Here is a 25,522-nt window from a genome sequence, read left to right on the forward strand (position 1 = left end):
GTATTCTGTCTTTCTCATAGCGTTTTGAACGCCCAGATACTATTATACTTGATTAGAGGTAATTCGGATGGAACATACGCGTCCGGTAGCACGTRTTCACTTCGCTAGCTTGATTCGAATAAAGCCGAGAAAGTTACCGAGCGGGCTAAGTTGGGCATCTCACAACATCATGAGTATATCATCTTTCACCTACAACTGCTTGACTTTTTCACCGCCAGCAACGTCTACGCCATGGGTAGCCAGGCTCTTCCACGAGTCCGCAAGTTCTCGGTCGATACGGACCCCCACCTGGTATGGCAGACGGTACAAACGGAAGGCGCAGCTATCATCTCGAGAACAGTCCCTCTGGATGTCGTATCTAGATTCAATGGTGAAATGGAAGCACAAGTCGAGTCCTGGGAAGACGCAGAAGCTAATGGGTGGAGGAACTTCTCACCACACACCAAATTCACCAATGGTCTCGTATGGAGAAGTCATACGTACCGACAGGACATCCTCAACAACGAGGTGATTCATCGACTCTGTAAGTCGGTCTTTGAGCAGAACGGGGACTACTGGATGGTCAGCAACGTATTCCGACAAACGCAGTCTGGACACCCGGCCCAACCTTGGCATAGGGACGCCAACGGCTGGCCACTGGTCAAGTTTCAGCAGCCTGAAGCACCCCCTTTGACCATTACCATCATCATTCCTACCACGCCCTTCACGGAAGAGAATGGAGCCACAAGAATCTACTTTGGCAGCCAGCACTGGAAAGGCATCGACCCGCCGGGTGGAAACGCCCAATACACCCTGGCGGAAGCTGATCCCGGAGACATGCTCCTCATGCGTGAAGGTATGGTACACAGCGGTGGAGCACACACCAAGCAGGCGCCAGACGATCGTGGGATGCTATTGTTGAGCATTGCTAGTTGCCAACTGAGCATGTTCGAGAGCCCACTTGGCTTGGAAAAGGCGCTAGTGGAGAGCCTCACCCCTCTGGCCCAACGAATGGTTGGCTGGCGAACCGCTTATCCCCTCAACAGTCCTGTTGGCATCAATACATATCGTTCAAAGCCCATTGAGGAGAAGTTGGGCCTCTAAGGCAAACATTCACCCTAAGACACGACACAGYCATGTGTGATAAGCATCCAGCGTCGGCTATGCCATCAGAGCCACCGAGGCCGGTCTTCTTCCTTACGCACCCGCGGACGGCATCAAACTTGGTCATGTACATGCTCCAAGATCATCCCGGCCTTGGAACGATCGAATATCCTTTCATCGACACATACTACTTTGGACAAGAAGCGTTGACTCTTAGGGAGAATGCACGCATGAACGATGCAAAGAAACGCATGCAAACCGACAATGCTCTTTTTCAAACCTATCAAGAGGCTTTCGATCAGCWAGAGAAATCCATCGACAATGTACAAGCAATGGTAGATGCTCCATTCCGTATGCACCCTCACCATTCTGCTCTGACGTTTCTCCCATGCATAGCACAAGACACCATTCATTAAAGAGCACGTCCTCGCCATTATGAAACCAGAGGTCATTCGCACACATCTCAAGCGTGAGCTTCAAGCCCGACAGTCCACACCGCGGGTCGTAGAACGATCCGGTGTTACGGAAGATAATGCTAGCGAACCTGCTGGTGTGGCGCACGATGATGACAATCCCACGATTCTACCAACAAGATTTCTGCATCGCACGAAGCCAGTGTTCCTCATTCGTCATCCGGCGCTGGTCTTTGAGTCCATATTGCGAGTCAGTGGACCAACAATGGGAGCTCGCGTGGAGGACGACGAATTTGCTGGCGTCGAAGCGAGCTTTCGCTGGACGAGACTTGTCTACGACTGGTTCACGACCTTCTCCAATGCAGATGCTGCAGGTCCGGTGATATTGAACGCTTACGACGTGGTTCAGAATCCTGCAGTGGTCTCAAGCTTATGCGAGCAGCTGCAGCTCGATCCGGCCGGAGTTCGTTTCGAGTGGGACGCTGTAGCTCCCTCCGCCATCGAAGCTCAAACTCCGTACCACCAGTTTTTCTTCTCAACGATAGAAGGCTCGAGCGGTGTGCGTCGGGACATGCATTTTCCTAATGAGGAGGAGGGCATCGATCTAGATGCCATGGCAGCAAAGTGGGAGCAAACGTATGGCGGGATGGTTTCTGCTGCGTTGAAAATATTAGTGGAGGCCGCGATGCCTGATTATCTGTATTTGAGCAGTCTTGCATTCCGCGTACGATAGGTGGCTCGTGATACGCCAAGGATAGGTTCTGGAAGGTTGGGATCGTCTGAAAGGTAATCAATTTCCAACACGCACGCTTGAAATATAGCCGACCGGCCACAACTTTCAGCGTCAATTCCATCAAAATTTGATGCAACCCCTATCAACCTAACCTTGATTCACGACAAGGTTTCGACAATATCTCCCCAGCGGTATTGCAAAATGTCCTAAAAAAGACCAATATCTTTTTCGAATAGTAACCAGGACATCAGCCGAATCTCAAGTGTATGTCGTTACCGTCGCCTAAAGGCTCCAAACTCGCGATTTCTCATCAAAAACACAGGCCCGCGTTGTTGTCAGCCGGTTTGCGAGCCCCTGTGCAAGGAAAAATCCGGAACTGGCATGACTGTGGGCTTCAATCACACAACTTGACCAGAGATTTCGGTCACAACATCTGGCTGAGCCTGGGCGATCTGCGAAGATGGTGCTCAGTTCCTCTATACTTTCCAAGTCTGTCTACTTGTCGAGCATGGAATCCTTGTACGGAGTCGTCCTCATCACCCTAGCGGTCGTTGGTTGGAGCTGGTATCGAGCGAATAATCCCAGAGCACTGCCTAGCCTACAGGTCAAGAACTTGTGGACGAGGTATGGAGTCTCTTATATCTGTTAACGATCACTTTCAACAATGCTGACATGAGGACCCTCGTTTCAACACAGCGCTGAAATCTTGGACAATTTCACACCACGATCCTGGCAGCGAAACGCCTATGATGCCTTCAGTGCGCGACTTCTCATGCAACAACCTCAGATTTTTCCATGCGTATATGCGGCCAAAGGCTTCAAGGCCCGCGAACATCGATTCTGCTTCATCGACCCTTTGATGTTCGAACCAGGCTCCAGCAAACTAGACGCTCAGTATACTTCTCTAAGCGCCTCCTTTGACGAATACGCCCAGAATTGGCGAAACATGGGTCCCATGACTTCACTTGTTGTCCTAACCCCTTTGTCGTCTCAGGAGGTCACACAGAAGACACGGACATTACGAGACGACCGCAGCTTGTTCTGGCAGCTTTTACGAGAAATCAGTGATCGTGACCCATCAGAATGGCCCGAACATGTCCCTGAAGAAATCAAGGAGGGTGCGTGGACGCTGAGGTTTCGGGGAGAGGCCTTTGTGGCGCTTGCGCTGAGCCCTCAATACGAGAAGCGACAGTCACGATTCTGTGCGGGATTTGTGCTTGCTTTTCAGCCCATTGCAATCTTCAAGGCTCTGTCTTCAAGTCCGGAAAAGTGGTCTGATGCGACCGGCAAGGTGCGCGCTCTCACGGATAGCTTGGATCATGTGCCTTACAGCGAAGATGTGATTGCAGTAGGAAACGGCGAGAAGTCAGTGGGCGCCATGTTCTTCTTGAGTGACGATGAACAGTCTTGGGGTAGTACATATAGCAAAATTCGCAGTGGATGATACCGGAGTGCAGCACGTCTAGTGTCTATTGCTGGAGGGAATCCCACGGTAGCTGTATGAATACATGCAACAGGATGGAATCAGCAGATGAACATTGAACGAGCAGGTCGCTTGTTCGATCCACGGTCCAGAAGCGTGTCCGTATCTTCAACTCATTAAAGTTGTGGAGTCGTGACCTCTATCTCGACCCGATGCGTACAGCAGGKGTTGGACTGAATTCCCCTAACGACTAACTTCCCCTACTGACCGGCTCTTCCTACTGACCAACGTTCCCCACAATGACGTTTAGATCATGAAGCTATTTACTTGTTCAATGCGGTCCGAACGAACTGAACAGCCGTTCAGTCTCCTCCCTGCGTCGAATCATTTCGCCCCAATCCCACTCTAACCACTCCTTAACCACAAGCCTGGCATCATGGCATCGCAAGATCTGCGCTCCCTCGCAGATCGTATCAGCAACCTGGTCGATGGCGCCAATACGGTCGACGGTCTTCGTCAGCTTCGATATGCAACTCGAGAGCTCGAGCAACAATGCATGCCTTCAGCAGAGATAGAGTACGACTTCCATTATCAACCCCACCGAAATGCATGCGTCCGCATCGCGATTGAGTTGGGAATCTTTGATCTTCTGGGCGAGGAGCCCACAATGCCCGTGGATCTGGCTTCGAAGGTGGAGCTGGCAAGACCTGAGTTCACTCTACGCATCATCCGCGTTCTGTGCGCCTCTGGTGTTCTAGGCGAGCGAGAACTTCCTGTAGGCAAAGTTGTCGTGTATCACACTGCACYTTCGCGATTGTGGCGCCTCCAACCCACCAAGCAGGCCTATGCGAAGCATCAATGGGACAACACGGTGCAAACGCTATCATGTATCATACCATTCCTACGTGAGCGTGGGTTCTGCAGCCCACAGGATGCATTCAATTCACCTTTCGCTTACTTATTGGGAGAGAAAGACGCCGACTTCTTTTCATTGTTGCAACAGCACCCAGAAAGGCTTGCCTCGTTCAATCAAGGCATGACTGGAACAGCTACTTCGGTTACCTCCATATTCCCCTTTGACAGTCTACTCGATGTGTCCGACACTCCCGTCAGTCTCGTTGATGTCGGTGGTGGGAACGGCCACACTACTCAAGATATCATCACCGCCTGTCCGGGATTGAAGGGCAAAGTCGTTTTGCAAGACTTGTCTGGTATGCTCGAGCATACAGACAAGCTTCGAGTGGAGCGAAAAGTTGTCCAGATTCAGTCATACAACTTCCTCCGCGAAGTTCAGCCTGTGCGAGGTATGCTCTACATGTGAACCTTGTACAATCGACCGTTGGAAGCTAATAGTATAACCTGTCGTAGGCGCGGCCGCTTACCTCTACAAGTCAATCTTCCATGATTGGCCCGATGATAGCTGTCGCCAGATACTCAGAAATCTCGCACCTTCAGTACGCGGAAGCGACTCGCGACTCCTAATTTGCGATCTTGTCATTGATCGTATGGCCTCAAAGCATCCTCACAAAGTGATGCGGGACATGAATATGATGATCATGGCTGGCAGAGAAAGGACCGCTGACGAGTGGGACGTCCTGCTCCGAACTGAGGGCTTCGAGATTGTGAAGATTTGGGGTGTAGAGAATTCTGGGAACAGCATTGTCGAAGCTAGATTGGTCTCTTAAATCTATTCAGTCTTGAAATTATTGATGGCATTGCTGTCTTGAGCCCTTTTTCGCTATGAATCCAATGCCAAGTTTTGAGTAGCCTCCGCTGCAGCAAGAGCATTCCTGATTCGATCCAGCAGCTTGGAGGTCTCGTCCAACCCGACACTGATGCGCACGATGTGCGGGAATACTCCATGGGCCGCAGCAAATTCAAGCTCGCGAAAGTGAACGAGCTGTGAATAAGGAACTGCAAGTGTGAAGTTTGCACCAATGCTTGTCCCTTTGCAAACATCAAGAGCATCATAGAATGCCACGGCGGCTTGTGGTTYGTGGAATATGATGCTCAAAACATACCCGTATCCTCCAGTCGGACGACGGTATCTTTCGTATAGATGGCGTGTGGGAACCATTGTCGGATAATTCACCTGTGATACCAGAGCGTGCTTGGAAATAAGATTTGCGGCGGCCAGTGCACTTTGGTTGCAATAGCGGACGCGTTCTTCAAAGTCGACACAATTCGACGCTAAAACGCTCACGTCGGTTGGGAACATCACGTCCCCTCCTGTTGCCTTCAGGCGGGCAACGATGTGTGCATGGAAAGGTGACCGTGGGTTGACCATGACGCTTCCACCCATGACATTTGCTGCTCCGCTGAAGATCTTGGTCAGGCTTGTCATGGCAATGTCAACAAAAGGGATGATGTCCACGTTGATAAGCGTTCCCAGAGTTTCGTCGCATGCCACAACGAATTGGTACTGGTTGGCCAAGTGCCGGATTCGGTGCAGGTCTGGGGATGCCAGTTGTGGATTGCTGGGTAGCTCGCAGAACAGAACATCAATTCGCATGCCGTCCCGGAGCTTTTGCTCCAGATCGTCCAGGTCCGTATCAAGGCCTTTTCCATAGAGTATGACTTGGTCCCAGCCACTGCGCCCCACGCACTTGACGGTTCCGCCGTATGGCCATCTAGAAGAACCCCTTAGTTGGCTTTGCTATCGGATAGTCACCAGAGCTACTCACCCATATATCACAGCTGTTGACTTTCCCACGGAGTCACCGGGGACGAGAGACCGTGAAACTGCGAAGATTCCACAGAGCCCCTTTGAATAGAGAAATATGTCTGACGGAGTTATCCGCTCTTGAGACGGGTCATCTGAAACTGCACAGGCGGCTAGCACAGCCTTTACTTGAGCGAGTTCTCCAGCCCGAGTATCAAACGAGGGAAGCAGGATCGTGGTTCTAGAGCCAGCACAAAGCTCGTCAACTCTCGGACGTGTGCACAAGGACGAAACCTCAGATTGCGACTCGAGGTATTCGAAGTTCTCCAGGGCATACTGCGCATGTCGACTAGAAATGCCGTCACCCGTCTCACACCAAAATGCCATGGCTTCGGTGCTCAGCTCGGTGGCGTAAAGTACAACATGAAATGCTGCCCAGTGAAGTGCATCATCATGTTGTGCTTTCGACGAGTGAAAGAGAATGCGTGGGGACACGTAGTGCTTCGCATTGCCAATCTCCAAGCTTGCGATCAATCGCTGTGCTGCAGGCTTTGAGGGAAGAACCATGCAACCTGTGTTCCCGTCTTTCATACCAAGCCTTTGCAGCACCGCACTACTCAGACTTTGTATGATGGTGTTGACGAAAAGCCTGTAGGTCATGACATCAGTGGTGGATCTCGGGCAAACGATGATTGCTTCACCTTGGATATCCAGATGTCATTGTCTGCACGACCCATGGCTCTCGTCGTGACCAGCTCTCAATTGAATGCCACGTTGGAAGTGACGCACTCACAGCCTACGGCGCCATTAGTATGTGGTCTTCAAGGTACATCGTTGGTAGTGAGAAGCGGCTGACATGGTCATCTTTAGGTGGCTGAGAAGTCCCGATCGGTAGCGCATGCGGTGAAGTTGACCTCATTGTAAGGCAAAACAATACGAACAACGAGTGAGCCTGTTCTCACGATGAAGCCCTTCGACTGCCCAATATTAGTAGTAACTATACTCATAACAACAGTCAATCCAAACTAAGCCTTCGTCTCCAGACCGCTGATCTGTACCAGCAGCTGCCTACGCCACTGGAGTACAGCCTCTGGGGGCGTCGGAGATGGAAGCGGCACGAGGTGAGTATGGCTGTCCTTCGCGACCAGTTTCCAGTGCCTTTGCCCGACGTGGACAGTGCAATCACTGCTACCGTGAAGAACAGGCGATACGCCCAGCGCCGGGCTTACCTTCAATGCGCCGAGGCTGTATCCTTGCGACCAGTGGGTGGTTCGGTGAGCGGTCTCTTCCACAAGGTTCCCAACGGAGCTTATCAGCGAAGAGCGCTTTGGTGGAAGGTATAGCGTCTTGATGCATCGGAGAAATGACGTTCCTCCCTCAACGAGCTAGCACGAAGTCCGTAGCAGCCCGTCGCCGTTGCCAAACTACACCACTTGAAGACAGTCTAACGAATAGGATGTGTAGGATGAGCGGACCCGGGACGGAGTCAATGATGAACTTCCATGCAGCGGCGGGCCGGCTGGTGCGAGCGGCCCCGGTAAGGGAAGTAGGTGCCATGCAGATGCACCAGCACGCTACACCCTTTCTAGTGAAAAAACTCATCGCTAATCAATTCTGCTGTAAGTACAGTATGATACGACGGTCCGCTAGCGCCGCTTCCTAAGTGGTGCGCGTTCTAGCGGAGAGCACATTACGGCGGGGAGTCCGCTCGTCCGGGGAGCCCGATCTCTGCGGCTCATATCGCCGGGTCTCGGCGCGAGACAACCAGGCAGGTGGAAGCATCCATTGTACTCCACCGCGCTTGACGGAAGCGGTATATGCACTGGTAAAAATGATCGAGCCGCTGTAGCAGTGCCGCAGCCATTTTGCTGACCGCTTTGTAGGATTCATAGTACATGTAGTTAGGGAACTGTGATTATGCCTCGTAGACGAAGGAACTTGTAAGTGTGCAGATGTATCTGTATATCTTGAGCTAGCGGGCTTGGCATACCGGACCGCCCGGGCCGGCCCACTCACTGACGCACTAAATCAACCGTCGCACAATGAAAGGAGCCACCGATGCTATTGACATGTTTGAATGGACATGGAATGCATGTCATGCCCAACTCTTCGTACCATCGCGCTGTCCGCTTATTACTTGCCTCGACAATGACCCGAGATTCATCTAGGACCAGGACATTTAGCGCCAGCCACGGACTTGTCATGAACAGTGGAGTGTCCTTTGGCTCCTCGGGAATGTATGGATATGGGCGCAAATCCCAGTCGGATAGCACCGAGTGGTTTCGGAGAGCAGCTTCGGTAACTTTGTTAGGGTTGTAAACCAGCACATCTTGGCGGAGCGGCAGAATGGTTGCATCAATATGCATTGCACTCGGGTCGTTAACTTCTAGCATCTCCAGCCGATAACCATCGGGCAAGTATCGCCGGAGATACTCGGTGCCAGCCTGGTTGGTTACATGGCTGTATTGACCTAGTATCACCCGTCCAAAGCGCATGAAATCTGCCGCGTCGAATGCAGGACGGCTGTTGTTGATGACCCAAGGACCGCGCACCTCGGCCGTCGTGCAGCCGGCGCCGTCGTCGTCGAGGAGTGAGTCGGCGAAGCTCTCTGTAGGCCTGCGGACGATGCGGGCTTGAGGGTCCGATGAGACAAGTTCTTGGAGTATGGCTCCGTATGCCAACTCGATTTCTTTCGAACGACATGACCAGGCAAAACAAGCTTCGATYAAGACATTTCCAATGCTAATCAGTCCATCTCGAGGCATGGCACCAGTGTATCCTTCTTCAGCCAGCCAGTCGATGCCATGGGGAGGTCGATAAACAAGGACATTTTCCTGTTGTAATATCGCCGTAAGACAGTCTAATTCCGCTTCTGCCTTGTCGATGATGTTGCTAGGAAACGGAGATTAAGGCGTGAAACAATGAGCATGCTTGGCGGGCATCGTGGCCTCTATCATAGCTTTCGGTGCTGCTGGGAAGCATGCACGACCGGCGCGACCAACGATCACGGCTTTGAGAGGTGACCACTCATTATCGGCCTGTACTGAAGGCATGCTTGAGGGAGATTGCTGAGGTCCTGAGATGAACTGCGTCTTCGGCGGTGAGTACGATTCGATCCAGGCGTTGGAGCTGGTGCTGTTTCCCGTGCAGGGCCAGCGTTCAGGGTAAGTCGTTCTTATATGTGGATGGGGAGCAAGGCGTAAGTTGCTCAGTTGGGGGCCTCCAACGACTCGAGTATTGACAGAAAAGACCACGCCGGAATGTCAGTTCAAATCACGCCAACAGTCCTCATCAGCCAGTGGAGCTCGGCAGCTGTTTCCCACGGGCCACGAGTCAGTTGTCTTGTCCCCTCGCCTCCGGACATTTACAGCGCGATCCGTCTCACCCGCATGGCAAGCGCCTCGCAGGAAGTATGAATCTATGCTGGATCCACTGCCCCACCTATTGGAATCATCGACCTGGTAGCTGGTCCCTTTTTAGCCTTTGTAAGTCTCCCCATCAAGCCGCCCCTCGCTAATCCGGACTTGGTATACTTTAGAGTTGATTGAAGTGACCAGCATACGGACTAGCCCACACCAGTTGACGACATGCACTGCCATTGAAGTTTCACCGCTGCTCAGTGCACTTTCCTCATCGGTTGTAGCAATCGTCGTATGCCAACTCGTCMTCGTCGTCCARGTCTCTTCAATCGAATTCGCATTAGCATTTCTCGAAAGACATGGTGATGGAGCACTCGATGGAAAAAGGGAAAATGCTGCACACACAATTGACGACCGCATGGAAAAGATCTAGCAGAGCTGGCACGTCCAAAACATGGCGGAGCCTGTCCATACCCCTCACTATCCTCACGGCTGGTGTCAAGAAGCCTTCCTCCGCAAGCGAAACCGAATTTGTGGCCATCTTGGAGGCCCTGTGGGCAATTGTGCTGCGAGAACATACTGCACTCGCTGAAGTGTCTTATGGTCGTTTCACTGAGGATGGAAACGATGAAGATGCTTCCTGCATCTCCCTTGTGATCAGCACGGATGAATCGGCGGTCTCTCCCTCCCTGAGCTCGGTGGTGACAGCAAGACTAGATGGCGCACGAAGTCCATTTGTCACTCGAGATCGCGGCGAGGCTTCGCGCTGTGAAACGGCCTTTTTGATCACTCACACCGCTGACCGTGGTGCGTCTTTGCCGTCACTCGGGCAAGAAGGGCACAAAATCGTCATTCAGGTCGATGGTTCGACACCCGCAAATCCTTTGTCGGCAACATTTTGGTATCGATCGCCTGAAGTCAATGATATGGAGGCGCACAATCTTGCTAGCACTCTCAAGCAAGCTATGTACTGTCTGTCCTCGGAACCTCACAAAAGCATCAACGATCTTGTCCTTCTCAGTCCTGAGCATAAAGAGCAACTCCGAAAATGGATGCCGCGGATCGATTCGCCCCTTGACTCGGCTTCATCTGTGCTCGATATTCTCGGAGCATCAGTACAAATGTGTCCAGGAAAGCATGCCGTTGAGTCCTGGGACGAGTCTTGGACATATCACGAGCTCGAGAGAATATCGCAGTCTCTTGCCCTGCACCTGCGTGAGGCGGATGTTGAGTGTGGCGATGCGGTCCTGCTACTGACAGAAAAGTCAGCTTGGGCAGTTGCGTCAATAACAGCAATACTTATGGCCGGTGCCGTGTGCGTGCCTGTCGATATCCGTCAGCCACGAGAAAGATTACAACAAATTGTCGAATGTAGCTCTGCCAAGTTCATCTTGATAAGTGAATCTGAGGCCATGAAACGAGTCGAGTGGGGTGTGATGAAGTCACTTCAGATCATCCGTATTCCCGCTTCTCTCTCGGCCTTGCGCCCAACGACAAAAGCTCAGCTACCTGTTATCCTCCCAGGTATGACTGCTTTCAACTTCTTCACCAGTGGGAGCACTGGCGTACCAAAATGTGTTGCTCAGTCACATCAGGCACTTGCCATGACTGCGAAGCAAATCACAACAGCAATGCAGATGGAAGAAAGCTCCACAACATTCCAGTACTCGTCATACAGTTTCGACGTCAGCATCGGCGATATCTTTGCCACTTTTTCTGCAGGCGGATGCTTGTTTGTTCCTTCAGAACAGCAACGCCTTGATGAGCTTTCGAATGTGCTCAACACATCCCGAGCGTCTCACATTTGTATCACTTCAACGGTGCTCGCCAATCTCGTACCTGAAGAAGTCCCCCTTTTATCTAAGATTGTGGTTGGAGGAGAATCACCCACCAAAGAGCAGCTAAATGCATGGTATCCACGCATCTCTACGATATATGGCACCACCGAGTCGGTCATCTGGGACACATATCATGCACGTCACTCTCCAGACTCGTCGCCAACGAACATTGGGCGGGCTATGGGATCTACAACGACGTGGATCGCTGATATCTACACTGCTACCAGGCTGGTACCGATCGGAGCGGTGGGCGAACTCCTCATAGGCGGGCCTCAACTGTCACAAGGCTACCTCAATGGCGATAGGAAAGCCGACGAGGCTTTCCTCGAGAAGCCTTCCTGGTTGGAGGAATTTCTGGAAGCTGACGAGCCCGGGCGCTTGTATCGCACTGGTGACTTGGTCCAATACGATGCGAATGGAGACCTCCACTACCTGGGCAGAAAAGACCGACAAATCAAGCTTTCTGGCCAGCGCGTCGAGCTTGGAGACATAGAGTTCGCTCTGCGGCAAAGTCTACAGGAGGGGACACTTTGCGCAGCGGAGATTGTTCGTCCTGATATCTATCAAGGCCGAGAGATGCTGGCTGCCTTCATTGCCGTAAATGATTCCGACTTGGAAATGTCCTTGCAAAGATCTCGAAGCAAACTAGCGGCGATGCTTCCAATGTATATGATCCCATCGCTTTTCATTCCACTTTCCGGCGGAATACCAGTCACGCCAACGGGAAAGGTAGACCGCGCCGAGCTCCGTCGAATAGGCTCGAGCCTCTCACAAGCACAGTTACTGGGCTACAATGACGGACGCGGAGCTGATGCGAACCCGGCTACCAAGAATGAGAGAGTTCTTTTTCGCATCCTACAAGAGACACTTGATCTACAAGCTGATCTGGCAGACATGAACACGAACTTTTTCCAACTCGGTGGCACTTCGATCTACGCCATAAAAGTTGTTGCCCTGGCCCGCAAGCTAGGCTTCAGTCTTTCCGTGATGGACATGTTTGAGAATCCTTGCCTACGAGACATGGCCGCTGCCTTGAGACCAATTGACAGAACATCGAACGGGCAATCTGCAACCACTGCAGCCCCATTTTCTTTGCTTGGACAGAGCATTGACAAGGTTAGGGCCCGAGAAGTTGCTGCTTTCCATTGTGGCGTAGAGCCATCCCAAGTGCAGGACCTCTTTCCTTGCAGCGCTTTTCAACAAGGGTTACTGGCACTGTCCCTCAAGAATGATGGCGACTATATCCAACAAGCTGTAATGGAGCTGCCCTCCGGAGTGGACGCAGAAACATTCCGTGCGGCATATGAGCGTACTGCAAAGCGAATAGACCTGCTGCGTTGTCGAGCAATCGTCTTGCCACATGGCGATCACAACGTGCACCTGGCAGTAATTGATGAGCCCCAGCAATGGTTCACTGGAGATGATCTGGAACAGTCTTGCGCATCTGACCATCATGATGTAAGCTCGCGCGGTATGGGTGAGCGGCTGGTACAATGCACAGTAATTGAGCAACCTGAGGGTAGACCATACTTTGTCTGGACACTGCATCATGCGCTCTTCGATGGATGGTCGATGTCTATCATGATGAACGAGATTCACAATCAGCTCTCTGGTCATACGGAATCACCTCTTGTTCCATTCCASAATTTTCTACGCTATGTGCAAAACGAAGTKGACGAACAAGCTTGCAGCCGCTTCTGGCGGAGCAACCTAGATGGCGCTGGTCATCTGCAATTTCCCCATGCTGTGTCCGCATCCCGTCGGTCACATGGAGGCAAACGCAGTAGCCTGCGTCGCGCGATTGGCGGTCTGAAATGGCCCAAGACCGGAGTCACTCCGTCAGCTATCATACAAGGTGCCTGGAGCCTGCTTCTCGCGAGGCAAACCTCTACCTACGATGTCGTTTTCGGAAGCACGGTAATCGGTAGACACGCAGCCATGCCCGGTGTTGAGCATGTTACTGGCCCTGTGATAGCAACCATTCCACGTCGAATTCGCGTGGATCCTGAACAAAAGATCTCGAAGTATTTGATGAACCTTCAGCTGGACACTGCTCGGACGGTACCATATGAACAGCTGGGGWTGGCAAAGATTGCACGAGTGAGTGACGATGCACAAAGAGCTTGCGAGTTCCAGACACTGCTCGTCGTACAACCACCAGATGAGGCCACAGATCTTGCTTCAGACATTTCGGAGCGAGGCCGCTGGGAAGTGTCAGGCGCTGTGAATACCTATGCGCTGATGCTTCAGTGCTGGTTGAAGCATTCGGGATCTGTCGAGTTTGAGATGGAGTTTGACGAGACAGTGACGGATCTTGTGGAATGTGAGAGGCTACTTACACAGCTTGAATGGATTGTGCAGCAGCTTTGTACCGATTCTGATAACACGGGAAAAGTGGACGATGTATTGCACGGCAATCATGCAGACCTGGCTCTGCTTACGAGCTGGAACGAAAAGGTGCGATGTAAACCGACTCCATCTATTCTGGCAATGATCCAAAGACAGGTCATCAACGTCCCGGATCGCCTCGCTGTTGAAGCCTGGGATGGCTCAGTAACGTATGAGCAACTGTGGACCTCTACAGATCAACTTGCTCAGCAGCTACATGTGGACACCGAGAAGCCGAGGGTCATCATCTGTCTCGACAAGTCGTATCTTGCTGTGATAGCTTCGATAGCAGTCTTGAAAGCTGGAGGCGTCTGCGTCTTTATGGAACCTGGGTCACCACGCACACGGCAGAAGGCCATCATCGAAATTTCTCAGGCGAGCTTTGCCATTACAGACCAACGTAACTCCAGGTTGCTGAGTCAATGGATAGCTACGACTGTGTTACCATGTGGCACTGAAACGTCCGCAAACGCGGCTGTCGGCCGTGTCATCCAATACCAAGCACCTACAGCAGAGGCCTGCTTATACTTCACATCTGGCAGCACGGGTATTCCCAAGGCTGTGTCCTGGGATCACACAGCTATCTCAACGACTGCTGTAGGGCTAGGAGAACGGTTTTGCTTTTCGCAAAACAGCCGTGTGTACCAATTCTGCTCTTACGTCTTTGACGTAAGCTTCCACGAGACTTTGGCTACTCTGATCAACGGCGGCTGCTTATGTGTGCCTTCGGACCAGTCCCGACATGATATGCTACAGTCATCTATCGCCGCATTCAACGCCAACACAATCACCTTGACTCCCTCCGTAGCTCAGCTCCTCGAGCCTGGGCATTTGCAATGTCTAGAGACTGTGATTTTAGCTGGGGAGCCCATACCGCCACAACTCGCTAGAAGATGGCAGGAGCACGTGGTGCTCTATAACTGGTACGGCCCAACCGAGTGCTCGTTGGCCGCCACCTGTCGTGTGGGAACCACTTGGCAATCTGGAAATGTAGGATCTGGCACTACTACAATGACGTGGATCGTCCATCCCGAAGATCACGATATACTGCAGCCGATTGGGGCCGTTGGCGAATTACTCCTACAAGGGCCCTGTGTTGCGACCGGGTATGCTGACGACCCGGAGCGGACTGCACAATCGTTCGTTGAACCGCCTCAATGGTCGCAACGCTGCCAGGTAGCTGCGACCGGAGGTCTGCTATACAAAACAGGTGATCTCGCAAGGTATGCCAGTGATGGCTCGATCATCATACTCGGTCGGAAGGACACGCAAGTGAAAATCCGTGGTCAGAGAGTCGAGCTAGGCGAGGTTGAAGTCCAAGTCCAGGCTGTTCTCCCACATAATACAGCTGTTGCAGTGGAAATGGTCAGAGCAAAGGGATCTTACGAGAACCCGGTGTTGGTGGCATTCATCCAGTTGCATGAGCCTGATCGTTCGGTGAAGGAAGGGACACGTCCCGCCTCATCAGAATGGACTGAAGCTACCAAAGCGCAACTGTCTGACGCCCTACCTCGGCACATGGTTCCCAATATCTTCTTTTTTGTACAGAGCTTCCCCTACACAGCTACTGGCAAGCTAGATCGCCGCAAACTGTCAGAGCTCGGGGCTTCGTCACTCAGTAAACAGCTCAGCGAAGAGACCGTTATCCATCAAGAAGCATGGCAGCCAACGTCGGAAGCAGAAGCTATACTTGGTCAGTCTTGGATGGAGGTCCTCGGTGTTTCACAAGAGAAACTTGCCCAGAATGCGCATTTCGTTCGATTGGGAGGGAACTCGATCGATGCTATGCGGTTAGCTTCCGCCGTCACGACATCTGGCTACTCACTCTCCGTTCGAGATATCCTCACCAGTCCCCTTCTAGCCAACCAGGCAGCTGAAATGCAACTGCAGTCATCCAAGGCAGGCTATTGTCCAACGACGCCGTTTTCTCTGCTGGACGAGACCATGACTGAGATGCAAGCTCGGCACAGTGCCGCGTCTCAGTGTGATGTGCGGCCTGATCAGATCGAGGACGTATTGCCATGCACTGCTCTCCAAACAGCACTACTTGCCCAGACATCTAGAAGCTCCGGAGATTACATCTGCCGATATGTCTATGATATTGAAGTGCCGTTGGATCTTTTCAAGGCTGCCTGGGAGGCGGTAGTGGCTGAAAACCCAATACTACGCACCCGAATCGTTGACCTGATGACGGGAAACTTGTATCAGGCTGTTATCGATAAAGATCTGTTGTGGAATGATGGATGCCAGACCGTGGATGATTACATCCATGGCGATCAGGGGCTTACCATGGACATAGGCATTCCACTGGTACGGTGGGGCATTGTTGCAAGCGATCCGAGTTCATCGTTCAATTTCATCTGGACGATACATCACTCTCTCTTTGACGGCTGGTCTTTGCAAGCCATTTTGAAACAGGTGGACCAGGCGTATGCAGGCCAATCGCTTGGACCAGTTGCTCCCTTTCGCGACTTCGTGAGATACGTGGCGAGGTCTAACAAGTCAACCGCTGCCAAAGCATTCTGGGAGCGCAAGCTAGACGGTGCTGCAGCTCCGCAGTTTCCTATACTGCCTAGTATGCGCCATCGACCCCGTGCGACCAGCACGACCGAGGGACGCATGTCTTTGCCCCTTCCATCCGTTCGAGAAGACGGAAATAACGTTACATTGAACACCATCATTCGCGTTGCGTGGGCATTAGTTCTTGCACGGTACTCGCAGTCTGCTGATGTTGTGTTTGGCGCTACCGTGCTTGGTCGCCAAGCGGATGTGCCCGGTATATGCGACATGGTCGGTCCAACAATCGCCACGGTCCCCGTCCGGATTCGTTGGTCCGACAGTGATACCGTGCAGAGCGTGCTATCGGCCGCCCAGCTGGATTCAATCGAGACGACTCCCTATGAGCAGGTCGGGCTTCAGTGGATTCGTCAGCTCTCTCCCAGCGCTGGAGAAGCATGTAAATTTCAGTCCACGCTGATTGTACAACCGCCTCGCCAAGAAACGCCATCTCCCCAAGAAGGTCATTCGCTTTTCGACAACTTCACAGGAGAAGAGAGCTACGGCACATTCAGCAGTACTGCATTGATGCTCCGTTGCGCACCTCCATCCGAGAAGGACATGAGTGACATTCGTGTCAACCTAGACTACGATCCACAGGTGGTCAATGAAGCGCAGGCCCAACGATTACTGCRCCAGATGGAACACACCCTTCGCGAAATGTCATCCTCGTCCCCAACAACAAGAATAGGCCAACTCAAGTTGCTCAGCGACGCTGATCAGCATCAACTCCTCCGGTGGAACGACAAACTACCAGAGGGAGTGGAAGCGACGGTGAATCAACTCTTCCATGACGTTGTCCAGAAATACCCGACTACTCAGGCAGTTCATGCCTGGGACGCAGATCTGACATATGAACAGCTGGACTCGTACTCAAATGATGTTGCGAACCATCTGGCGTCACTTGAACTAAGTTCCAAGCAAATGGTGCCCCTTTACTTTGAGAAATCTGCTTGGACTATCGTAGCCATCTTTGGCGTCATCAAGGCAGGAGGCACAGTAGTACTACTAGAGCCTAGCCAACCTGATCATCGACTGCAGATGATTTTGAAACTCATCGATGCAAAACTGATAGTAACGTCTGCGCGGAATCACCATGCTGCCTCACTGCTTGCGCCCACTCTCGACATTTTTGTAGTCAGCGCTTGCAGTTCCATCTCACCAGGTCCCACGAAGATGAGCTGTCGGCCTGAGGTCCAGCCTTGCTGGCCGGTATACGTGGTGAGTGATATCGGACCTCCTAACTTTCCCAAGTCTCGACGCGCTGACTATCGGCTAGGTGTTCACATCAGGTAGCACAGGAGTGCCAAAGGGTACTTTCAATTCTGAGCCTTTTATCTCAACTCTAGCTAACCCTGTACAGGTGTTGTGATCACGCATGGGAACGTATGCAGCGCTCGGAAGCACAGACAGCCGATGCTTCCGTACAAGCCTGGTGATCGGGTTCTGGACGGCGTCTCTTATGCCTTTGATGTCAGCTGGGGCAACATTCTGTTCACGCTTTGCTCCGGTGCCTGCCTCTGTGTGCCTTCTGCTGCCGACGATTTGGATACATCTCTCCGCCGATATCAAGTCACCATCGCTGGAATAGTGCCAAGTGTCGCCCGCCTGCTTCGTATCGATGATTATCCAGCCCTCAAGGCCATTACTCTCGGAGGAGAGTCTTCCCACGCGGGAGATGTCAGGCAGTGGGAGCAAAAAGTGAAAATGTTCAACTCGTATGGACCAGCTGAATGTACAGTGTCCGTCGGCCTTGCTCTATTGAATGGAGACGATAGAGTACACATTGGCCGTGGCATGGGTTCCAGACTCTGGATCGTTGACGATACACAAAATTGTCTTGCGAGCATTGGCGCTGTCGGTGAATTGTGGCTCGAGGGCCCGCAGGTTGGATTGGGCTATCTCAACGACGCCAGAACAAGCGCCGCCGCCTTCCATGACGGAAAGCCCATATGGATGCCATCTTCAGCGGCTGACTCGTATCAGATTACCGAATCATCGCGGTTCTATCGGACAGGAGATCTCGCGCAGCACTTACCGGACGGTATGATTCGAGTTGTTGGCCGCCGGGACACACAAGCAAAATTGCGCGGACAAAGAATCGAGCTTGGCGAGGTGGAGCAGTTTGCGAAAAGATATCTCCCCGAGGGCACTGCAACTGCTGCCGAGGTCGTCTGTTCACATACGGCTCCAGACCGACAGTTTCTCGTCGCATTCGTGGCTCCGGATCCTTGGAATGGCCTTACCCCTGACGAAACGCTTGATCGGCAAGCTGAGCTACGGGCCAATATAGCTGCGCAATTACCCTCCTTTATGTGCCCATCAGCGTACATTGGCCTTCCAAGTCTACCATGTCTCGTGTCAGGGAAGGTGGATCGAGGTCAGCTGCGAAAACTTGGCTCTGCGTTATCTGTCGAGGATTTGACCAGGTCCATGCTTCAGCGCTCGACTTCAGAACGGTCGCTTGTTCTTCCTTCAAACGAGCGGGAAGAGAAGCTTCGTGAGCTATGGGCTGCCACTCTCCGACTATCAGAGCGGACCATTTCTGTTGAAGATAGTTTTCTCCAGCTTCAAGGCGGCGATTCAATCAGTGTCATGCGCTTAGTCCGCCTCGGGCAGGAGCGCAGTATGCACTTTAGCGTGGCGGATGTCTTTACTTACCCAAAGTTGCGTGATCTCGCGCAGAAGGTCACTTCTGGAGAAGCTGTGCCTGAGATGATATTGCCGTTCTCACTTTCTACTGCACGTTGGACGGTAGAACGTCTTCGGAGCGAGGCTGCAACGAGATGTGGTGTGAGAATGGAGCAAGTTCAAGACATCTTTCCCTCCACCGCACTCCAARAGGGACTACTGGCAGTCTCATCAAGAAGCTCGACTATGTATGTATCTCGGCAGGTCTATGAGCTGCATGAGAGTACAGATCCATCTCGCTTACGGGCGGCCTGGGATAGGATTGTTGCATTGCTGCCAATTCTGCGCACGCGAGTGGTCGACCTTCATCCTCATGGTCTTCATCAAGTTGTTGTGGATGAGCCCATTACATGGGGGGAGGAGGAGGAGGGTCAGAACTCATATGGTCTTGGAGATCGGCTGGCACATTGGACTCTGATCGACGACTCTCACTCAAGGCGCCTTATCTGGAACATTCACCATGCATTGTACGATGCTCCGACTATCCTCTACATCCTGGAGCATGTAGAACGAGCATACTACGGTGAGAGTTTCCAGCCACATCTGCCATTGCAGCCGTTTGTGAGATACCTCTCTACGATTGACGCAGAAGCCTGTCGGAAGTTTTGGAAGTCGCAACTCTTGGAAGTCCCAGACCCATCATTCCCGGTGCTTCCTTCTGGTTCACACACTGCAAAGGCTGACCAAAGCTGTGCATGTATTATTCCCGATTTCGAATGGCCAACTACCATCAACGTCACTCCCAGCACGTGGGTACGTGTCGCATGGGCTATTTTGGTCGGTAAGCTCGCCAACTCCGACGATGTCACCTTTGGAGCCACTGTTTCTGGTCGACAAATACCTTTGGTCGGCATCCAGGATGTCGTTGGGCCGACAATATCAACAGTCCCAATCCGTGTAGCTCTGAACTGGACCACAAGCATAGCCGATTTCGCTTCCCAGCTTCAGAATCAGGCAACAAGTATGATGGAGTTTGAGCAGATTGGGCTGCATCACCTTCGCCAAATTAATCAAGACACAAAGCGAGGCACTCAGTTCAAGACCCTTCTGGACATTCAGGCTGCCAAGGCCCAGCAAATTCCCTCCCGACTATGGACTCGCAAAGATGGCGAGGCTCAGGGACGATTCGATGACTTCCCCTTGATCATTGATTGCGAGCTTGGAAAAACCAACATCTCGATCAGCATGAATTACGATCCCAGCATCTTGACAGCAAGGCAAGCGGAGCGCCTCATGCACCAGTTTCAGGCAATCCTACTGCAACTAGATGGGAGATCGCTGGATTTCAACAAGTCGATCGTAGACCTGGAAGCCACAAGCCAAGAAGATATTGCAGAAATATGGCACTGGAATGCCACAGTTCCGGAAGAGATCTTTGCTAGTGTGCATGAGACGATACAGAGTCACGTGCAGTCCCATCCTCACGGATTGGCCGTAGACTCCTGGGACGGGCAATTAAGCTATAAGATCTTGGACCGGTATAGCACAATTCTCGCCTCACATCTTCAACAAGACCATGCTCATGAGCTACAACCGGGTACAGTCGTTGCTTTGTGCTTCGAAAAGTCTATGTGGACTGTCGTAGCTGCATTGGCTGTAATGAAAGTAGGAGCCGGGTTCACATTAATGGACTCGAGTCAACCGGAGGAGAGACTTCGAACCATCGCCAGCCAGGTCAACAAAGCCGTTATCCTGTCCTCCTCGATTAACGAAAACTTGGCAAGCAGACTGGCCGAGCAGGTAATTGTCGTCGACAGTGACAATCTTCTGAAGTGGTCATCGCCTCGGACGTTGAACATTCATGGCTCACCGGCTTCAATTCTCTACGTAGTCTTCACTTCAGGATCTACTGGCACGCCCAAAGGTGCCATGATCACTCACGCCAATTTCTCCAGCGCATTCAAGCACCAAGCTGCTTTCCTCGGGTACAACGAAGAGACACGCGTGTACGATTTTGCTTCGTACAGCTTCGATATCGCATTGTCCAATATGCTTCATTGCCTCATGGCTGGAGGGTGCTTGTGYATTCCGAGCGATTCACAAAGGAGGTCTAGCCAGCTAGCGGAATCTATGCGGCAGATGCAGGTAAACCTCGTCGATCTMACACCTTCGGTCGCCCGTACGCTTGATCCAAAGGACATTCCAAGTCTCAAAACCCTGGCCCTTGGCGGCGAGTCTGCTCTCAGATCTGACATTCAAAAGTGGGCACCCTATGTCAGGGTACTGAATGGTATTGGCCAGGCCGAGTGCACAGTCACGACAACCATGGGTGTGATGGATCCTACCGTTCAAGGAGCTCCAAGTCTTGGCAGATCACTGGGTACAAACACATGGATTGTCAATCCTCAAGACCACCAGAGGCTTTCTGCGATTGGCGCCGTGGGCGAGCTTCTCGTCGAAGGGCCGCTAGTGGGTATAGGCTATCTAAATGACGAGACCAAGACATCGGCAAGCTTCATTCGCAACCCTCGCTGGCTTTCTGATGCCTCCATCGCCGGCACAAAAGCTCGCTCAGCCCGCATGTACAAGACAGGCGATCTGGTTCGATACAACACATCTGGAGAACTACTCTTCGTCGGAAGAAAAGATGCTCAGACGAAGATAAGAGGCCAGCGGATCGAATTGGAAGAAGTGGAGTATCATGTTCATCGCTCACTCAAGCACTGGGCTCCGCAGGCGAAAATAGTCGCCGAATCAGCATCTCTGAGTAGTGCGTCAATCACCAGTCAAGTCCTAATAGCCTTTGTGTGCATCAGCAATGATGGCGACTCTGCCGGTTCCGAGAATAGGCTCCGGATCATGAGCGCAAGCACTTTTCCTGTGGAGCATCGACTGAAAGTACACGCACAATTGGAACATGAGCTACCTTCGGCCATGATTCCCTTTGTCTACGTACCCGTAAGCCATATTCCTCTCGCACCAACAGGCAAGGCAGACCGCAGGAGGCTCAAGGCTTTAGCAGCTTCACTCAGCGCGGATGACTTGGGACAATTAAGGGGCGTCGAGCGAGGACCGAAGCGGGATCCTACAACCGCCACCGAGAGAGAACTCGTCGATCTATGGGCTGAGATTCTCAACATACCGACGGAGAATATCGGAATAGGCGACAATTTCGTTCAACTGGGCGGTGACTCCATTTCTGCCATGCGTCTGACATCTCTCGCTAAGAGGAAGATGTTAAAACTCGACATCGCTATTCTTTTGAGTCCTACATCGTCCTTGTCAGACGTGGCAGAAGCAGCAGCAAAGAAGCCCGTTCTGGAAGCGACACCTGCTGGTCTGCCGCCCTTCGCTCAGCTGGCTACCGATGATGTCGAGGGTTTCTGCCTGTCTCACATCCGGCCTCATCTTCACCACGACACGGCCGAGATCGAGGATGCATACCCAGTCACCGAATTCCAAAAAACTTGCATTACGGCAGCTCTACAAGAAAAGCCAATGTTCTGGAACTACTTCTACTGCGATATCAATGCGACACACATGACTGCTTCCAAGATCGAAGATGCGTGTCGGGCTGTGGCTATGCATTTTCCCATTCTGCGTACCGTCTTCGTACCTTTTGATGACTCGTATCTTCAAATCGTTATGAAGGACTGGCTCCCAGAGATTGTGAACCTTGACTGCGATGTTGATGAGATGGAGAAAGTCTGCTTTGAAGACTGGCGGAGCTGTCATGTCAAGCTGGGAACTCATTTCGTTCGATTGATGTTCTTACAGCAAAAGGACAGCAGTACGAGACTGATTCTACGCCTGTCTCATGCTCTATACGATGGGATGAGTCTCTCCCTGCTGCTAGAGGGTCTCGCTGCAGCAATTGACAATCGCCCTCTACCCGCAACTGGATCCTTCGCCTCGTTCATCAACCATACCGTACCCAAGAGCAACGACAGCATTCGGTACTGGAGCCACCTCCTATCTGAATCATCAATTACGCAGTTCCCTCCAACATCCCACACCTTCAGCGCCGGTAATCCTTACACAGTCCGAAATCGAGCAAGTTGGAAAACCGCTCTACCAAGTGGCATCACGCCAGCAACTTTCTGCACATCCTGCTGGGCAGCAGTCATAGCTACAAATACCCAAAACCACGACATTGTGATTGGACGTCTCGTGTCCGGCCAAGGAAGCGTCGTAGACTCAATTCCAGAAGCCATTGCTGGCCCCTGTCTCAACGTGGTGCCCCTTCGAGCCACATGGCCCGCGCAATCGAATCACAACAATGTTGAGAATTTCGCTCCTCCGCGAGACGTCGTCTCGAGTATTCAGAACCAACAGCTTCAAGGTCTGCCTCATGAAGCCACGGGACTGACCCAAATCACCGCTTCTTGCACAGACTGGCCACGTGATACAAAATTTGATTCCGTCTTCCAATTCCAGAATATCGACGAAGAGACTGAAATACGGCTTTCCGGAGGCACGTCCATTCGTTTCGATGTCTTGCCGATGGAGTTCCGCCCGGAGCAAATTTGGGTTCTGGTCAAACCTTTGGGTCAGCAGCAGGAAGTTGAGGTTGTTTTGTTTGGTCATACGGGGATTATGATGGAGAGTGAAGCGATGAAGCTTGTTGATCAGCTTTGCGAGTTGATTGGAAGAGGACTCGAGTGATTGGAAAGAGCAGGGGCAGAACATGGCTGCGAGGCTGCGGCAAAAGTACATGAGAAATTTATTCCGATTGGGTATTTAACAAGAACGCCATTTTCTGGTACTTTCATTTCCCTCAACTTGTGCTGTCTATTTCACCGCCCCGACGTCTTCATGTAGAAGATGGGCGATGTACTCCGAATTGCTGATTTTTCCTTCGCTCCCTCCTCTCACTCCAGAACTCCTACTTCCTCGATCGCGGCAAGAACCTCGCAAGCCGATGAACTTTTCAAACACACCTCCAACTGATCGATATCAAAACCCTCGAGATCCATACAAACCTCCCAGATAGGCTCCTTCCCCGACGCCCGGGACTCCCGATCAATCTGCACAAATCGGTCCACAAGATCACCCATCGTGACACCATTTTCGTTCTCCACCATCCCTTCTCGCCATTCGATTTTGTTGGTGTCCTGTTTTCCCCACCAGTGGTATAAAAATTGATTTACACATGGGTTGCAGCATCAACACATTCCTCCAAGAATCCCCCGCATGAAGGAGCGCGTTGATGTTTGTTTTGAAAGGCCGTCCATTTCGAAAGTCGCCGATTTTGGAGAATTCCGTCATTTCGAAACTGTCTGAAGGACTGAAGAAGAAGAAGTCTAGAAGGAGAGGATTGAAGACTGGTCTGATGATGGGTCCATTCTCGTCGCCTTCCCTCCAGCATTCAACGACTTCTTGGTCTTCGTCGTCGCGGCAGGCGATACTCTCGAGTTCATCGCCTTTCCCCGAACATTTTTGTCCTCCCTTCTTGACTGCTGGGAGCAGGAACAGCGCGCGCTGCAAAATCTTCGACCCTTTGATCGCGTTTTTCCAGGACTTGGATAACTGCATGATGTCGAGGACTTTTGAAAGTGGCAGTTGGAGAACGATCATTTCGATGATCTCTGGAGGCAGATCGATCTCCATTCGAGACTTGGCTTTGAGTAGGGAAAGAGATGAGGTGCTCTTGCCTCCCGTCTTGCAACTTTTAGTAGAATCGGATGCGCGCGGATGCGGCACACGTTTTGTGATTTTCATGCTGGCGGTTGTGTTGCTGTTATTGGCGATGTTGACAGTGATCTGATGATGTCGGTGTTGGTGATTTTGACCATGCCGAAAGCGATGCTGCTGATGCTGATGCTAATTTTGACCAGACAGAGTATGATGGAAAGGAAGTGTAGAGGAAACGCTTTCGCATCCTAAAAAGTGGAGCCAACTTTGAGGACTTACTTCACTAGCGTCCCGAAGTGAATTGCAAAAATGGCAAAGTCGGAATTTACCCACGCGGTTGAACATGACTGGTCACCGTACGAGCGGCAGAGRATGGCATGTATCTATGAGAGAACTGTGTTTCCTCAAGCTGGATGATTCCATCGCGTCCAAGGATGCCGTTTCGTCCTTGTGCCAGAGCATGTTCTTCGAATGGTGGATCCTCTGGTCGCACACGCGACGAAACTCTAATCGGTGTTTGCATAATGGGCGCATTTATCTGGCTCCAGAAATCCTCGACCAATGGTTCTCTCAAGGCCGCCATTTTGGATGCATTGTGCCACGGCAATCAGAGTCGAGGAGTTCCTGAAAAAGATGACAAAGCTTTGCATTAATACAACTCGACGAGAATTAATCCTGTACAATCCGGAGGTATGCAGCTACGCATACGCCGGATATCTTTCTACGAAGTCCTGCCCACGTGCGATACTGCCGTCGTACACGAAATGGCCGCTCCAGGCACGGAATCGCCAAATGCGGCTGT

At 51.9% G+C, this 25,522-nt stretch overlaps 7 protein-coding genes; 5 read left to right on the top strand and 2 right to left on the bottom strand.

Moving 5' to 3' along the window:
* Positions 1-231: 231 nt before the first annotated feature.
* Positions 232-1,083, top strand: RCC_02310 (related to phytanoyl-CoA dioxygenase family protein; the record flags this gene model as incomplete). Its single annotated transcript, XM_023767592.1, has 1 exon — positions 232-1,083. The coding sequence occupies one exon, from the start codon at positions 232-234 to the stop codon at positions 1,081-1,083; it is 852 nt and encodes a 283-aa protein (XP_023623360.1).
* Positions 1,084-1,115: 32 nt separating this feature from the next.
* On the top strand, positions 1,116-2,229 carry RCC_02311 (uncharacterized protein; the record flags this gene model as incomplete). XM_023767593.1 has 2 exons in its annotated part: positions 1,116-1,418; positions 1,480-2,229. 2 exons carry the CDS (start codon positions 1,116-1,118, stop codon positions 2,227-2,229), a joined length of 1,053 nt encoding a protein of 350 aa, XP_023623361.1.
* Positions 2,230-2,689: 460 nt separating this feature from the next.
* Positions 2,690-3,673, top strand: RCC_02312 (uncharacterized protein; the record flags this gene model as incomplete). XM_023767594.1 has 2 exons in its annotated part: positions 2,690-2,853; positions 2,926-3,673. The coding sequence occupies 2 exons, from the start codon at positions 2,690-2,692 to the stop codon at positions 3,671-3,673; spliced, it is 912 nt and encodes a 303-aa protein (XP_023623362.1).
* Positions 3,674-4,088: 415 nt separating this feature from the next.
* Positions 4,089-5,337, top strand: RCC_02313 (uncharacterized protein; the record flags this gene model as incomplete). XM_023767595.1 has 2 exons in its annotated part: positions 4,089-4,956; positions 5,021-5,337. The coding sequence occupies 2 exons, from the start codon at positions 4,089-4,091 to the stop codon at positions 5,335-5,337; spliced, it is 1,185 nt and encodes a 394-aa protein (XP_023623363.1).
* Positions 5,338-5,390: 53 nt separating this feature from the next.
* Positions 5,391-7,233, bottom strand: RCC_02314 (related to cystathionine beta-lyases/cystathionine gamma-synthases; the record flags this gene model as incomplete). XM_023767596.1 has 4 exons in its annotated part: positions 5,391-6,282; positions 6,337-6,963; positions 7,016-7,110; positions 7,171-7,233. The coding sequence occupies 4 exons, from the start codon at positions 7,231-7,233 to the stop codon at positions 5,391-5,393; spliced, it is 1,677 nt and encodes a 558-aa protein (XP_023623364.1).
* A 3,561-nt stretch (positions 7,234-10,794) lies between these two features.
* Positions 10,795-23,751, top strand: RCC_02315 (uncharacterized protein; the record flags this gene model as incomplete). XM_023767597.1 has 3 exons in its annotated part: positions 10,795-17,676; positions 17,735-17,768; positions 17,819-23,751. The coding sequence occupies 3 exons, from the start codon at positions 10,795-10,797 to the stop codon at positions 23,749-23,751; spliced, it is 12,849 nt and encodes a 4,282-aa protein (XP_023623365.1).
* Positions 23,752-24,135: 384 nt separating this feature from the next.
* RCC_02316 (uncharacterized protein) lies at positions 24,136-24,807 on the bottom strand (the record flags this gene model as incomplete). The annotated part of the gene is made up of 1 exon (XM_023767598.1): positions 24,136-24,807. The coding sequence occupies one exon, from the start codon at positions 24,805-24,807 to the stop codon at positions 24,136-24,138; it is 672 nt and encodes a 223-aa protein (XP_023623366.1).
* Between the last annotated feature and the right edge of the window lie 715 nt (positions 24,808-25,522).

Source organism: Ramularia collo-cygni (assembly GCF_900074925.1).
Source record: "Ramularia collo-cygni strain URUG2 genome assembly, contig: RCC_scaffold02, whole genome shotgun sequence".
NCBI lineage: Eukaryota > Fungi > Ascomycota > Dothideomycetes > Mycosphaerellales > Mycosphaerellaceae > Ramularia > Ramularia collo-cygni.